At 35.1% G+C, this 17,796-nt stretch overlaps 1 protein-coding gene across 2 annotated transcripts in view; it reads right to left on the bottom strand.

Moving 5' to 3' along the window:
- Window positions 1-17,796, bottom strand: part of LOC306858004 (ubiquitin carboxyl-terminal hydrolase 22-like) — a 39,437-nt gene that overhangs the window by 14,171 nt on the left and 7,470 nt on the right. For both annotated transcript variants that reach the window (XM_079398339.1, XM_079398340.1), the window contains exons 2-5: window positions 10,414-10,546; window positions 4,627-4,740; window positions 3,738-3,839; window positions 623-789 (exon numbers count right to left, since the gene is read on the bottom strand). In XM_079398339.1, coding sequence (XP_079254465.1) covers window positions 623-789; window positions 3,738-3,839; window positions 4,627-4,740; window positions 10,414-10,546 — 516 coding nt within the window. The remainder of the gene's footprint in view (window positions 1-622; window positions 790-3,737; window positions 3,840-4,626; window positions 4,741-10,413; window positions 10,547-17,796) is intronic.

Raw genomic sequence — 17,796 nt, forward strand, 5'->3', positions numbered from 1 at the left:
AATGGTGCCCAAGAACTGCTCTGTTTCCCACATTCTTCAAAATATCTTCCTTTGTGTTCAGCAGAACAAACACATTCATATAGGATTGGAACTACTTGAGGCCGAGTAAATGACACAATTTTCATTTTTGGGTGAAGTATCCCTTTAAATAGTTACTTGAATATTGTTTAATTGAACTGAAAGCGCGGAAGCTCGTTCATGAGGTTGTAAAACAACCTCATGATTGGTGATTGGATCTCATGAATAATACTGAGAAAACTGAGGATGTAGATGTGCACTCTCCAGCCACGGCAGCCAATCACCACTGCAAATCGACGCATGAGTGAAAAATGAGTGAGTGTGTGTGAGAGAGCGAGTGTGTGTGTTTAGAACGAGTGTGTGTGTTTAGAGCGAGTGTGTGTGTGTGTGTGTGAGAGAGAGCGCGAGTGTGTGAGAGCACGAGTGTGTGTGAGAGAGCGAGTGTGTGTGTGTGAGAGAGAGCGCGAGTGTGTGAGAGAGCGCGAGTGTGTGTGTGTGTGTGTGAGAGAGAGAGAGAGAGCGCGAGTGTGTGAGAGAGCGCGAGTGTGTGTGGGAGAGAGAGTGAGAGAGCGCGTGTGTGTGTGTGTGTGTTGAGAGCGCTCACCTCCTGAAAGAGCTGAGACATTTCACACACCAGGCAGGAGTTGGACTGCATCTCACACTTGTGTCGGTCGGACAGGAAGAAGTCCCTCAGCAGCGGAGTGTGTGTGAGAGCCTGAACGATGCAGTTCATAAAGCACGTGTTCCCCAGATTTATCAAACCCCTCAATCCTGGAAGAGCCGAGACGGGAAACATGGAGAGAGTTAGAAATCAGGATGAACATGAAGAAATGTTGTGGCTGAGTATTCACAGTAAAACATTCAATCGCCAGTAATGGTTATAAAATAAAATATAATATAATTTTACATTTTTAAACCATTTTAAAATTCTAAACTTTTTTAGCTTTTCCTTTTAACTTAAAGAACAATAATACTAAGAATAATGATTTGATATTATTAATACTGTTATTACTATTATTACTTAACTATTTAATACTAAACAATTTAAAAAAGTGAATTAAAAATACAACTGGCATTATTTTTATTTACTGTTTTAATTAAATTAGTATTTTAGTATTATTTTTAAATAACATTACAATAAATAAAATTACAAAGAGCATGAACATAAATGAATAAAAAAACACAATTGTTTTTATTATTATTAAACCGTTGATATTAAATGACTAAAAACTACAAACTGTAAAAAGGAAAGATACAATTGTTTGTATTTACTGTTATAATTTTGATTTGTTCTTTATTATCATTTGTAAACAATAATAATAATAATAAAGCTACAAAATAACTATTAACTTTGTATTTACAGTTATCACCATTTTTATTAGTAATTTGTTATTATTTATACACAATGTATTGTTTATTGTCATCATTTTATTAGCACAATTTTTTATAAATTATTAAGAATAATTTACTTCATATTTACGGTCAATTTTTTTTAGTAATTTATGTTTAAATAATAAACAAACAACATTGTATCAATTTACTTTGTATTTAACGTACCACCACTTTTATTAATAATTTACTACTATTTATACATTATTATTATTATTATTATTAACATGAACATTTTATTCATTTAATTTGTATTTACGGTTTGTCAGTTTTATTAGTAATTATTAGAATTATAATAATAAATAATAATGAATGAGTAATATGCAATAAAGATTCAAAAATAATAATAATACAAAAATATAAGTCCTCATCTGGAGGTTACACAGAAACCAATTTGGGCAACATACATATAAAAACAAATTGAAAAATTATTTAAAATGGCCTAAAATAAAAACAAATGGTGAAAATGTGGTCTGGTGGCACAGGCTGCAGGGACACAACAACATCAGATTGATAAACCAAATCTCCAGTAGAGCGCTTGTGCAAATGGTTGAGCAAACCAATGCATTGTCACAAGGTAAAAAGTGCGTAGCCCCAGAAGACTGTGCGTCAGTCAGAGTCTCCTCTCGCTGAGTCTGACGGGTTACAGGAGGAACGAGTGGACAGAAGCACTGCGCTCCTCTCACCGGGTGGCTAAACGTCTTCAACTGGCCTCGCTCCAGATCTACAGCTCCCAAACATCTGCTCCTCATGCTTCCCAGAGTTTAGTTAAAGAGAGGGACGACCAAAACAAGTAGCCGAGTGTGAGAAGACCTGGAGAGAGACACGCGTCCCCTGCGGCACCTCACGCTTTCAAGGGCAAATATATTATTAATGCACACGAGTGATTGAACATCATATACACGCCTGATCCTGCTCACACACACACACACACACACCGCTGCTGACAACGACCCCCTGCTTCACAAACCAGCATCCAGATGCACCACAAACTGCATGCATTAAATAAATTAGGTGTGCATTGTGTGAAATAAAATGTCATTGCATGAGTTGTTTTTAGGCATTGCTATTGGGAGTAATAATTAAATGATGCTGGAAGTGATTCCAGGGGTCGGTTGCATAAACTTAGCCACTATATTAAGACTGTGTCTTAAGAACTAGTAGAACTAGCAGCTGCCAAGAGGTAATCAGTCTTACTTTTCCAATACAAATAAGACCAATCTACCTTTTCAACTGAATTTAAAAACATATGACCAGTCTTGAAGAAAAAAGTTGGATGACTAACTGGGGATATTTTTGTCCAAAAGGTCCTGAGAGGAACTATTTTTTGTACCTAGTGCAAAATATATTAAAGGAGATGAGGGTGAAATAGTAAAATTCCAATAAAAATACACACCCGTGCAAAAATTTATGCAGCTTCCAATAACACAGGCACAATGAAAAAAAACCTGAAAAGGACAAAAATGTCCAAAAGGTTGCACAAGGGTTAAAGTCATTCTGTATATTTTTTTAACTGTCTCTGAATAAGAACTGAGTCCCAATTCTAGTTGCTTTAGAATAGAAATCTACTGCTGAAAATGGGATTTTATTTAATTTTACTGTCCTGAAGTCAAGCACTGAGCTCGCAGCTGATTGGTCCGTCTTTAATGAACATGTTGACACTTCCAGTAGAGACAGCCTCAAGCTGTTGTGTCGTGATTCGTTGTGTCGTCGCACGCCTTCGGTTTACTCAGGGTTTAAGAGAGACTTAAACCAACATCTCACACAATAACCCTACTGAATTCATCATACATGGGTCATATTATGTCCTAAATGATCAATGGAAGCTCCGTCTCTCATATAGCTAATCGCATTAGTGCGTTTCTCTGTGTGTGAGAGAGGCTGGTGTTTAGCGCCTACGCAGGGCCTGTGGTGCAGACGTTTAACACTATTACTCCAGTGCCAGGCCCTCTGACTGAGGAGAAACAGGCGAAAATGAGAGAAGGGAGAGAGTCGAACCGCTGAGGAGGAGAAGGATTATTTCTCTAATGGCCAACGTCCACATCTCTCCTTATTTGTGTGCACAGAGACTCTTATTCTCTCTCCGTCAAGGCACGCACACAACAAAATTGATGAAAACGTTCACAACTGATGGCACTCGTGGCCAAGAAACAAAGTGCTTTTGGCTCCGCTGCAGTCTCCAGACGCTTGACTACAAAACCGTTTGAACCGACTAGTTTTAAACCGATGAGTTTTGGCAGACTCCTAATCAACTACTAAGTGCTGTATTATTGAACAGGGCTGCAGAGGAATTTCTCAGAAGCGTGGCCTGTGGGAAATGAAGTTCTTACCTATGGTGCAGTTGGCTGTAATTTTCCTTCGTTTGGGGTTGTGTCGCAGCAGCTCCAGCTCTCGTTTCGTAGGCTCCCACATTGAATATTTCTCTCCAATACCTGATGTTTTAGAGAATTCTTGCATTATATTTCATATAAAGCAACCTATGAATATACACAACATTTTTTTTTTTTTTTTTTTTTAAGAAATCAATACTTTTATTTAGGAAAAGATGCATTAAATTGATGCAAAGCGACAGTAAAGACTTATAATGTAACAAATTATTTCTACTATATTATTTAACTTTTATGACTGAATTTTTGATCAAATAAATGCAGCCTGGGTGAGCACAAGAGTTAAAAAAAAAATTATTTTGAATAGTAATGTATATATTCTAGTTAGGGCTCGTCTAAAATGAAACTTATTTAAATAATTTAGCCTGATTTATCTGAGCACTTCAGTTTTTAAGTGAAAAAACATTATTTGTGGGTAATTTTGGCAGTGTTCACTGCATGAGCTCAGATCAGCGAGGCCTATGATCAAACCAGCTCAAAATGCAATGACGTCACTGCAATATTCGCATGCAGTGACATGACAAAGACAGCGCAATTCACTTAAACAAAACCAGTGTAAAACTTGCATAAAATCCAAACGCTATTATTTTAAAAAATTCCTTCAGCAAAAACAAATCTGGTTTATCACCGTTTCATTTTACAATTAAGCAGATTCAATAGCAAAATCATCAAGAATAATTAGCCCTAATCAGTGTCCGAAACAAAACACACACTCTTGCCCTCCTGTGGCTCGCAACCCAACAGCTTCCAACATTCATTTTCTGAATTAACATGCCCTTAAGCTACAGGCAAAGTTGAACTACATTATGCATAAGAGAAGGGGGGGACCTACCTTGCAATTTCCACGCTTTTCTTTGTTCTTCTTTGGCAATCTGCTCCATGTCTTTGTCGTATATGTAGTCTTGGCACACAAAGCAATATATTCCACCGTACAAAAGGTCTATAGCTGAATGAGAGAAGAACACAGGAACCTATTAGAGGCCTTTTAGAGAAGTTGACGTTCGCATCTTTCCATATCTGTCCTGTAAATATGGATGAGGCATTAAGGAAACATTGCAAGCAGTGCAGCAAATCTGCATCCTTTAATAAGTGATGGGAATAATAATTAGAGTGCAGCACAGAAAACATCCATCGCTGCTTGTGCCACAATATCGTGTCCTCTGTGAAATCTCATGGCAATATCAACGCAAACCCATAATTGTGAATGAGGAGTATTATTTGTGAATTATCGTTCTTGAAAGCTCATCCGTCCATTTCTCCGAGCCTGCAGCGGCTGTACCTGTTTTCCAGTTCCCATGGCAACCCAATGATGGTCTGTTTCACACAGACGCACTAAATGTTCGCAGGTGGAGCGCAGCAGTGGCGACGGATATCTATTTGTGACATAACACTAATGCACAGCCTGGCACAAGCCTCCGACAGGTGCTCGGGAGACTATGAGGCTTTTAGTGGCTTTCAGTGCAGAGAGACTGGTGGCTGAATGTTCGCACGGCTATTTTCAGTTGCTGTAAAGGGACAGAAGTCTCATTGTCCAACTGGCAGGACGTTAACAATCAACACAGGCATGTGGTAAATTGCTCAAAACTGACCTTATTTGCTTTCTACATAAATGTACTTAGTCTTATGATAATGGTTTATTAGTGCATGCCAAAAAAAAAATGCTTGCATTAAAATGCAACGAAATGCAGTAGGCATAATATTAGCCAACAATATGATGTACTATTGAACACAATCCAATGAAATCTTACTGGATAAACACCTATTTTTTCTATTTGAACAAACACCTTTTATTTCCCATATAGTTAAATGCATTCTGTCTTCACAAAATGTGGCTGTTCTTATGATAATACACTCCTATTAGTAAGCTATAATACGGTTCGTTACCATTCTTGATGCATTAGATTTATTAAAGTAGAAAACATTTAACGGTAACATTTTACCATTCAATGCATTTACGGTTGTTAACGAATTGCCTATGAACTAAGAACAACAACATTTTACTTATTTATCTAGGTTAATGTTCATTTACAAATATACCATTGTTCAGTGTTTGTTCATAACTATTGTTAACTATGATAAAAATGTATTTAGAATTAAACTTAGATTAATAAATGCTATTAAAGTTATTGTTATTAAAAAGTAACATTTGCATTATGTAAAAAAAAATATATATATACAGTATTATGATAAAAACAAGATGACAAACTTAAAATAAAAGTCAAAATAATAAACACTATAATAGTTCATCAATGATACTAAAACAACACTGGTTATTTTAAAACTACTTAAAAGGTTTACCTTATTTTTTGTAAAGCGTTACCGGTTTTAATGAACTTTTTTCTTCTCATTTTGTGTATATTTTTACCATGGTGACTGTGGCATTTTTTTTGACACTGACAATTTTAAAGCGTTGCATTTTCATCTATTTTTTTAAGACAGTGGTCATGCATGATGGCTTTAAACACTATTTGGATTAGACAAGCAGAAAAGAGGGAAGTTGCACGAAAAAACGAGGCAGGGTTGCATGATGCACACACACACACACACACAAGATGAATAAACCAAAAGCATAGCAGGCCTTCAGGTAACCATGGGAACCAGCGCAGGAAAAAGAGGAAAGAACACCGAGATCAAGCCTGATGAGTGTGAGCCGACAAAACAGAGAAGACGAAAAAACAAAACACCATCTAAATAAACCTGAACAACAGAGATGCACAAAACGAAGCCGGCTCATTCAGACTTAATTACTCCCCGTACGTCTTTGGAGAATAATCACAGTTTTCCTCCTCAGGAGCGGCGCTCATTCACAGATATCCCTTGTACGCAGGCTAACCTAATTAAATGTTCAATCAAACTCCGAGGGGAACTCGACACACACGAGCGATGCCTCGACGCCGCCTGGGAACGCAGCGAAACCCAAGCTATCGGTGATACTGCAGATGCGTTACGACGCCTGCGGCACGAGAAACCATAAACCATCACCTGGAGCCAAACAAACCACACTGGATCAGCGGCAAGGGACTTCATTTGTTCATCAAGAGACATAAAAGATGCTTAAACGGGCGACAAAGTCCAACAGCAGCTCACTATGAGTCAGCACAGCCATCTGTGAATGATGTATTACAGAAAGAGACTGCCTTCCGGAAAGAATACATTTCTGAACACGTCCGTCAACTGCTTTTATAACTGCAAGTCTGATTTCTGAAATGTTGTTCACTAGTTGGCCGTCAGATCATGCGTTTTCTACGGTCTTTACTACTATCGGTAGTCGCTGCATTGAATCTTCGTTCATTTGCATAAAGATCCATTTTTCTCAATTCTGTTGCATTTCTGAAGAGGTCCTGCTGCTTATGTAGATGGAAATCACAACTTCGAGAAACGCACTAATTACCAATCATTTCAAAGAATTCCATGTTCTCAATGTTCTGGCTTACTTTTGAACATCAATGTTAAAGAGCAACCACTTGGATTTTATTTGGCCATAAAGTCGACATTAATTTCTAAGGCGTTTAAATGATAAAGTTTGCTAAAAAAAAAAAAAACAGTTGCACACAATCTACTCCATGCTTTCAGTCATCTGATTGATAGATTATAGTTTTTTTAAATCAAGTCAAAGCTCTTTTAGTGTAATTGTACAAACATCCTCCTTCAGCTGGTGCTTCACGTGTCTGATTTTTAATCAAGTAAAGGTCAGAATAACTGCAGTCATATCTCCAGATGAGCACTTACTGGACTGAAGCAGCTCAGCTTTACTTGATTCTCCATCAATCATGTTTTAGAAAAATCAGTGCGTCTCAAATCTGATCATCAGGATCTTCTGAGGAACGTTTGTTTCCAGAAGCTTTACTTTCTCTGTTCCTCAGCGGAGGAATGATCTTCATCTCACGTCTTCTGAGGAGCGTTTATTTCTTCATCTCTCAATCAGCATTGCATTGCATTATATGTTTGGATCATTTACATCTCATCTTACTAAGATATACACTATCAGTCAAAAGTTTGAGTGCAAGATTTTTAATGTTTTTTAAAGAATTCTCTTCTGCTCACCAAGCCTGCATTTATTTAATCCAAAATGCAGCAAAAGCAGTAACACTGAAAAATATTTTACTATTTAAAAGAACTGCTTTCTATTTGAATATATTTTAATGTAATTTATTCCTTTGATTTCAAAGCTGAATTTTTAGCATAATTACTCCAGTCACACAATCCTTCATTCTATAATTTGCTGTTCAAAAAATGAATAGAATAGAATTTTCTCAGGTTTCTTTGATGAATAGAAAGTTCAGAAGAACAGTATTTATCTGAAATAGAAATCTTCTGTAACATTATAAGTCTCTTTATCATCAGTTATCAATTTAATGCATCCTTGCTAAATAAAAGTATTAATTTCTATAATTTCTTTACCAAAAAATAAATAAAATTATACTGACTCCAAGCTTTTAAATGGTAATGTTACAAAAGCTTTTTATTTCGGATAAATGCTAATTTTTGGATCTTTCTATTCAAAGAATCCTGAAAAAAAAAAAAAAAAAAAAAAAAAAAAAGGTACTCAACTGTTTTCAACATTGATAATAATAATCAGAAATGTTTCTTGAGCAGTAAATCAGTATATTAGAATGATTTCTGAAGATCATGTGACACTGAAGCTGCGCATCACAGGACTACATACATGTAAAATATATTCAAATATAAAGAAGTTATTTTTAAAAAGTAAAAATATTTCACAATATTACTGCTTCTGCTGCATTTTGAATCAAATAAATGCAAGCTTGGTGAGCAGAAGCCAATTCTTAAAAACAACTTTTGACTGGTAGTGTATTATTGGAGATATAGAGTTAACACTGATATTATATCATTTTATGTCAGTATCTTCACTGAAAATATTCAATGTATCTACCTTATATTTAACGTAAAAAGTGGCCCGTCATGCTGCTCAATATTGCAAACGGGTATTTATCCTATTTTATTATCATAATCAAAAAACACACTGGTTTTTAGCACAAATAGTTTTATCATTTAATGCACATGTTATTTTTCTAGTTAATTACCTAAAGCAGCTAACGGAAATAATTTTAATACAAAGAATAATTTTGCATTTAGTTCCTTGCGCACTGAAAAATGAAAGGGGGTATAGAAACAATTCAGACTTATGGCTGGGAAAATAAATCGAAAAATTATTCCGCATCAATTCAGAAATTTTTCTAATGCATCGCAGAAGCAACTCACAAGTAATGCTCTGCAATTTGATATTTTGCATGTCTGTTGCCCGTATCATAGGTGTTCCTTCCTGTTAATAAACGAGGAAATCCCAAAGGATGGCAGAAAGTAATTCAATTCCTGATGTGAAGCTCAGGCTTTGGTTTTTCCAAACGAGCTGTCTGAACAGGTGGGAGATGAACTTTATGCCACCGCTGGAAACAAACGCTGCGAGTGAATCTGGGACTATTATCCCCTCGCACACTATAATTACCCACATTCCTGTCTGTTTGCGCTTCTTTGTTGTTGGAGGGTGGCACCGTTCCTCATTAAAACAGAGGGGATAATTACATGCCAGTGATGCATTAAGGAGCTGGGAGAAATCCAAGACCCCTTCCAAACATCCACGGCCGGATCTGTGCACTTGCTGCTTCTTGCTCGAGAGGACGATCAAGCTTTTGGAGCAGACATGAAACTGGGTTTTGTAGCGCCGTATGATTTCGATGCGGATAATCACGTACATAATTGCAGAATCCAGTCATAAAAATGGAATTTAAAGTTCTTCCACGTTTTAATTTTAACAGTAAACCTCTGTTGAGCAGTACTTTGTTTTCCAAAAACCAAAAGGAATTTTACAGTTTTTGATTACGTATTAAAAGAGTAATTAAATTGTTAACGGTTTAACTACCACCATATTTTCATTATTATTATTTTTATTAAATTATAAATCCAGGAAAAATTCAAAAGGACAACACATAATTCCAGGCCTCAATTATTGACATTTTTAGCACATTTTTTTAAATGTATTATTGTAACAAAAATTTAAAATTATTAAGTTGTGAAATATTAATAAAACTATTAAATACTTGCTATTTGATTAATAAAATTAATTAATTAACCCATTAAAACAGAATCCTGAAAAATAAGACTGAAATAATAATAACTAAATTTCTAAAATAATAAACTTAAATAAAAATAAATAAAATATCATAAATGTATAAATCCAAAAATGGTCTCATTATTTATATATAATCATAAATCCAAAAGACAGAATTTCAGTGTAAATAAAAATTAAAAAACTACTAAGTTGTTAAAGATTGATTAATTCCATTGATTAGACATGCTTTGAGTATTAAAATTTAATTAAAAAATAAAACGGATTATATAGGGCCCTAGTTTCGGTGCAAGTAGAGCTGAGCTATTTAATTAAATCAGAATATCTCTCTGTTCAGTATTCAATGTGCATCTCAAACCCTTCCTACAGAGACTTGATCAAGCGTTGTGACTTTATTTATCAGCTCTATCTGAGCTTTAATTGTGGCGACTGTGTTCTGCGCTCATGTGCTAATGACGTCTGTCCGTGTGGGAGCGAGTCTTACCTTAGAGAAGCAGAGATGCGTATGAGTAACCTCTGCGTGCATCTTACCTAGGTTGTGTCTCTTGTTTTTGGCGTGCTCATGGATGTGTTTCTTGCTGAAGCAGCCGAAGTACACACAATGGAGACAGGAGTGAAGCCGATTTAAATGAGCTCCACACGTGTGACATATACATGACTTCGCCTAGGAAGAAAAGACAGAGAGATACAGACGTTTAGTTACGCATGACATTCAAACTAGTTAGTAGACTGTCTGGACAACTAGTTAATTTTTTTTAATGAAGAAAGCTCTTCAGACGCTATTCTTAGGGAGATACAGACAACAACTACGGCCCTTCAAAAGGGTAAATGTGTGAATAACTACATTTATTGCACAAAACTGTCAGTATCCTATTGCTGAAGATTGTGCTTTGATGGTTATAGTAACAGTGCTTTAAAGAGATATGAATTTAAAAGACATCATCTTTGTATTTTACCTTTGCAGCTGAAATTAAAGCATGCAAAAATTAACATGATATCTTTGAAGACAGTTTTAGCAACACTACCAATATGTCACTACACTAATATACATGAAATTTGACGATTCGTAAAACCATGTATTATGCTTAATATTAATAACACTTTAAATCAAACAATAATATATGAATTAAATTAAACAAGTTTAAAAAATATAAATACTACTGCTGTCAAACGATCAACCGCGATTAAATCGCATCCAAAATAAAAGTTTTGTTCACAATGTGTGTACTGTGCATTTTTATTATGTATATATAAATACACATGTATACATTTAAGAAATGTTATATTTGTATATTAAATATAATATAAATTATATAAACAAATATATACTGTATGTGTATGTATATATACACAAATATATAGTACACACAATATGTAAACAAAAACTTATTTTGGATGCGATTAATCATGATTAATTATTTGACAGCACTAAAATATACTTAAAACAAGTATGTAATTAACCCTAACCCTTAAAAAAAAAAAAAAAATTATAAACATTAACAATATTTAATATTTTATGTAGTTATATATGAATGTTAATGGAATAACCTAAATTTAATCTCAATATTTTCACTATAAAAAAATTATATATTAAAACAATTATACATTACATACACTAAATAAGAATAGTCAATGTTTAGCTATTATAAACCATTTATCCATGCACATTTTTTTTTATTCATATAGTGCATATGAACTGAAAAAAATAAATGCATAGATTAATCATTTATAATAAACACTAAAATCAAGTCCCATCCTATTTTTATTAATTTTTTTATTCAAGAGCAGTTTCACTGGAATATGCATCACAGCAGAGAAGACTATTGCAATTTCTGTTTCATGCCACCTTGAAATATTGAAGCAAAAAATAGAATGCTGAAGAAAAAAAAAAAAAAAAAAAAAATATATATATATATACACACATACACTAGTCAACCTCCAGAAGACTACATTACACCACCTGACTATATCCCAACAGCATGATGTCAAGCTTCAGTACTGTAGTGCTGGTTTAGATCCGCTCTTTAACAGCTCGCTCTGCTTTTACCTCCACACTAGCTATTTTTGTATAGACCCCATTTTCAGCTTCACATCTCGCCCTTCTGCGAATCCCCAATGACACACCACCCAGCAGACCACTGAGAATAAGCATCACCCTAAACGACAGGTGAGACGCGAACACAGACAGATCTGGAGCAATCACTTAAGAAATGCCACCGTTCCCTGAAGTCAGCCTGAATGTTGCATGCTAATATAACCAGAAGATACCTAAACATTCCTGATGTGCAAAACAGTGCACTACATTTCTGCAGCGCACTGCGCTAGTATGCAAATGATCTGTAGGAATAGCAGAGCTGCCAAAATGAGCATTATAGCGCAGGGAGTGCCCTGAATCTGTATCACAGTGCAATGTGCTTGATGTGACCTTGCATGTCTCGTGTCACATAAGCCATAAGTTTACTAGATTGCATTAAAAAGTATCGCTTTTATTAAACCTGCAACATGTAGCATTGCATAATGCATGCAGATTCACATACTACTTTTAAAGAACAGTAGGCAGAACAGTACAAAAGGCTCTACGTGTATTTCATTTGCATTTACGAGTAAAAAAACAAATATTGTGTGAAAATAAATACAAATCTTTGGACGCAGCAGTGATATTCAACACCCGATAATCTTTCATAAAATACTATTTTCTGTTATTAGAATCTTAGAACATTATTATATTTTGGACAAAAATGTTGTCTCTTCACTTTGTAGACCGTATAAGAACAGATTTGGGGTTTTTTTTGTAAACAATGCACAGGACTACTTATGCAGGGAAAAAGAAAAGGCTTACCTAATAAAAATATTAAATATATTTATTTTATACTAAGTATAGATATCAAAATTAGAATTAAACTATTCGGAGTACTACAAGTGCATAATACACATTTCTTAATATTAAGCCGGATCTGTGAAAACGACCAAAAAGCTACATTTCACACACTAGGCCAGGAGCTGGCGATGTTACTTTGTAAAAAAAAAAAAATTTTTGTTTTTTATAAAAAACACAGAATGTGAAAATAATGCACACCGTTTCACAAATTCACGACAATAAGTGTACTGTTTTCAAAAGTTTGCGTTTGCAAAAGCGCCAATGTCATGTAAATGAACAACCAAAACGAATCAAGTTTTACATTTTTTGTTGAAAATGGTGTTTTGTAAAGACCCCTCATCTGCATACACTGTTGAGAGCCACGCCCATCATCTCAACAGCCAATCAACAACCAATTATTTTCTTTTGCATCTGTTTTTATTTATAATAGGAAAGATAAAATTAAAAAAACGCTAAAAAAACGCTATATTGTGATTATTAATATAGTAGCCTAATTATTAAAAAGGATAGAACTGGAGGAAAACTTTAATCTTTCTCATAATCAACCTTGCTGACCCTATATCGACTTTAAACGGGTGTAGCAGTCATTTTTTTGTCCCATTCTAAAAAATCATACATCATTTTGAAGGTCTTTTCAATGGAGAATGTGAAAATAAACGAATTTTTCAAATTTGCTGAACTCGTTTTGTCAGCACAGGTCACATTATTCTCGGGAGGAAGCACGTGTGGAGGTGCTAAATGACAACAATGCATGTGGGATGTTTCAGATGGTATGGCGAGTGTAAACACATGAATCGGATAGGGCTCACAATTGAAAGAACATGTAAACGGACAGCCAAAAAAAATCGGATATAGGCAACAAATCGGAATTGAGCATCAAGACCTGCTGTGCAAATGAGACCTTAGTGGCTCCGTAGAATGCGTTCTTTGTTTTCCATGCGTTTCTGCATATGGGCACACCCCTAACCCCGTCCCCGAGGTCATCGTCCATCACGATGTTTCACGGTACACATCATTCGATGTCTACCAAATTGGCATCGCCCAACCCTAATCTGTCGCTACTTCAGTTTCATCGCGGCTTTACTATTTGCATTAATGTATATAGTTCCAAAAACTATTAAAAGAGATATAATAAAAATAAAACACTCGAACATCTAACCTTATATGCAAGCTATGTTTCACACTGATTGGCTGATGTGTGAAAGTGCCTACATAAACATGCACTAATACACGAATGCAGTAAACTGAACGCTATCGTTTCAACATATCTGACTCGCCACACCTCCTGATCACGCTCTACACATGTAATTTCTTCTTTGCATCTACACCGCTCCTCCATCCTACTCTCTCATCCTTCTACAGTCCTACATCCTACACAGAGAGCATCAGCAGGTCCTCTCTGCTCTCTCCTGCTGGTGTTAATGCTGTAATATTGAATGAGATCGTGCACTGATCAGGACCTCATCTGAGACGGGGGTGTGGGGCTGAAAAACAAGGCAAGAAGGATCAGCTTCCTCCTACAAGACACACTGCAGGCTCCACATTCATGAACGCACACACACAGGCTATTTTTGCAGCTTGCTGGCATACATTTGTAACAGAAAACCCTTAAAATGGCAACGAGGCACCAAATGCCTGCAGTCACCTGCTAGGAAAAACTAAATAAAAATTAAATAATAAAATTCTAAATATATATAATAACATGGAGGATGAATAAATAAATAAAATAAAACAGGAGAGATAAAAACAACTTCAAAATGTAAAAAAAAAATAGGACAGATAAAGATTAAAAATGTAAAGAAAAATACTATAGGAAGGATCAATTAAAATAAAATATAAAAAAATAGGGATACATTAAATAATTAGGAGGACTAAAAAAGTTTTTTTTAACTAATTGGAGGGATAAATAAACAAATAGGAATAAATAAATTTAAAATTATTCAAAATAAAATAGGGCAGAAATAGGTTGTATAATAGGAGGGAGGTATATATATATATATATATATATATATATATATATAAATAATAAAATAAAGATAAATAATAGAAAATAAAAAATAATTGAAAAGCAGCAGTGCTGAGATGCTCTTTAACAAATTACATTTCCACTCCGATGATTTTGTCTTAAAATCTTAAATGAGTTTTTTCTTAAACCAACTAGTCAGTGAGTCGACTAACTTTGCTTTAGGGCTAGGTCAAATTATTGATTTCCTAATAAGTAGATCTCTTCATTAGAATAATTCAGACAATTATTAAAATTCGCAATATCAATCTCTTATTCTATGCCTATTTTGTGGCTGTGTGAAAGCGTATTTGTACAACATTACCCATCCCGTTAAACTAACTCAATCAACTGCGCAGTCTGGGCCCCACTTTTAATCTTCAAAATTAAAGGGTAACTAAACCCTAAAACAACTTTGAGTTAATGATCTGGAAGACTGTGTCTTTATTAGTGCTGTGCACTGAATAGTAAATGTTTTGACATTTGGTTATAAAGTGTTTTAATTCTACAATATATGGTGTAAAAAAATCTGAGTGCTGGCTCTTCAGGTTGAACGGTGGCTACTGCAGTTGAAGTTTCCTATTGGACGTTGCATACCCCTGTGACGTATGATGGCACTCTCAGGTGCACGCCCCCCGCTCAGCCCCGCCCTCGGTTCATCTCCTCCGTCTCCGCTGGACTCTGCCCACTTTTCCAGCATTTTTCAAATATTGCCAGTGGGTGGAGTTAGGCTCTGATCAGGGGTTTAGTTATCCTTTAATGCTATAAGGAAACATACTATGCAACCAGTGTAGTCTGATTCAAAAACAAATGACTCACGACTCAAATGAGCCAGATCTTTTTAGTGAATCGCAAACAAATGAATCAGAATCAAATGAAAAGGGAACTGGATTCCAGAACTGGGTTTAGGGCGGATGACATCAGCAGCGGACGGAGAGAAGGGCTCCTCTGTTATCCAGCAAATCAGACTGTGATGCTGACTCAATAAAAAACGCATCAAAAGAGAGCGAGAGTGCAGCTCCAGTCGCTCTGATTGGACGGAGCCAGCGTGACCAGCAACAAAGCAGCACTGTCATCCTGCGTGTGACTCGCAGATGAATAAACAGAGTACTGAGGAGAGTTATCATTGGTGGTCTATGCAGACTTGCATCAGATGGATCAGGCCATTGAATCACATTTTATTTCACTCGGGCTAAAAGTCACCATATGTTTGATAAATAAGCACCCCAACTGGACCAAAATGCCTCTCAAAAGCAACCAATCCCTCAATTTAAAAAAAACAACAAAAAAAAAAAACACCCTGATTGGTGTGAAATAGGGATGAACCAAAATTTTGGTAACTGAAATATTTGGCGCCAAATTTTAGATGAACCCCTAATTTAAAAAAAATTAAATAGTGAACCCAAAATGCTAAAACAACAAATCCCTCCAAAAAATAAATAAAAGTGTGGATAAATAAAGGTATACTGTATGGTAAAAGTGTGCATATATTAGCCAAATATTAGTTTTCATAGTTCGACTGAGGTGTTTATCACAAGTGCTATTTTAGAATCAATGACTGATATCACTGATTGCAATTTATTAATATTTTAAATTAGTATTTATTTTTATATTTTTAATTGTTGCTTTTTAAAATGCCTACAGTTTTTTATTTTATTTTAAATACTTAAAACTAGACGAAAAAGAGAAATAATGCCCTGAAATATTTGTATTATATAATATTTGATATTATATATACACAGTCAAGTCATTATTTGTATAGCGCTTTTAATATATACACAGTATTTAATATTGAATATTTTATTATTTCAAAATTATGGTTTTAGTTTTAGTTAACGATAATAAACCTACTCGGCACTGTGTGAATATTTTAACAAAAATATTACTCAATATTTGTAATGCAACTGAATATATAACACATTGTTATCCCAAACAAAGTCTAATTTCAAATATCTCATATAAACTTATATTATTAATTTAATAATTAGTGACTCAAACAATTAAACATCTCTGTATTTTAAATTAGACTTTGAAATAACTATGTACATTTAAAATACTACAATATTTTTAAGTTTTTATTTTTGGATTTTTGGCCTAGGAATAAATAACCCCAGAGATCGGCCTTGACTATATAAACCAGCATCGACCCGCCAAACACATCGGCTCTCGCAGTTTCTGCAGCAACTGAGCATCCAATCGCCGGCTCGCTGCTGTTTCTCCAAGATCACAAGTGTAGGAGGAGGCATGTGGGTGATGAGGAGAAGCAAGGGAGGCAAGAGACATGAAAGAGGAGAAACAAAAAGGAGACACGGAGAGGGAAGGCGCTGATGATAAAGGATGGATGGCAGTTCAAACACATGCAGATGAGGGATGTGAACGCCTCGAAGCTGCCTGGACTGCGATAAGCCTGCTAGAGGCTAAAGAAATGAGATCAGCTGAGAGCGCACAGGGACTGTAAGACTGATACTAAAAAGCTGGAGGAAGCACCAAACACAATTAGTGGAGAGGGCCTGTCAATTACCCAGAGTCCCCTTCTGCTGAAGGACGTGCGCCGACACGGAGCGTCATTACACTTAACCCCACAGACCAGCCCTCATTTACAATTAAACACTCAACAAGAGCTACAGCAGACATACAGAGACACTCTAGCTCCTCAAGTAATTAAACTAACTTAAAAATAATAATGAATAATTCATAAAAAACTAAATGAGAACAATTTATAAGAAATGTATATAGACATAATATAGATATAAATATATAGATAAATTCAAATGTATTTTTTAAACATTGCTGGTTAGTAACTGATTACATGTAATCTGGATTACATGGTCGGATAAAAAAAAAAAAAAAAGTACTTGTAATTAGACTACTTAAAAATATAAAATAATAATATACAGTGCTATGCATAAGTTTAGGCACCCATGCTAAAGTTGACTAAAAAGAGGAATAAAAAATCATCTTTTGGAAATTGAACTTAATGCCTTAATTAAAAAAAATTGGGAAAAATCCAACCTTTAAGGACACCAATTTTCTT

This window comes from Barbus barbus, assembly GCF_936440315.1.
Source record: "Barbus barbus genome assembly, chromosome: 38".
NCBI classification, from domain to species: domain Eukaryota; kingdom Metazoa; phylum Chordata; class Actinopteri; order Cypriniformes; family Cyprinidae; genus Barbus; species Barbus barbus.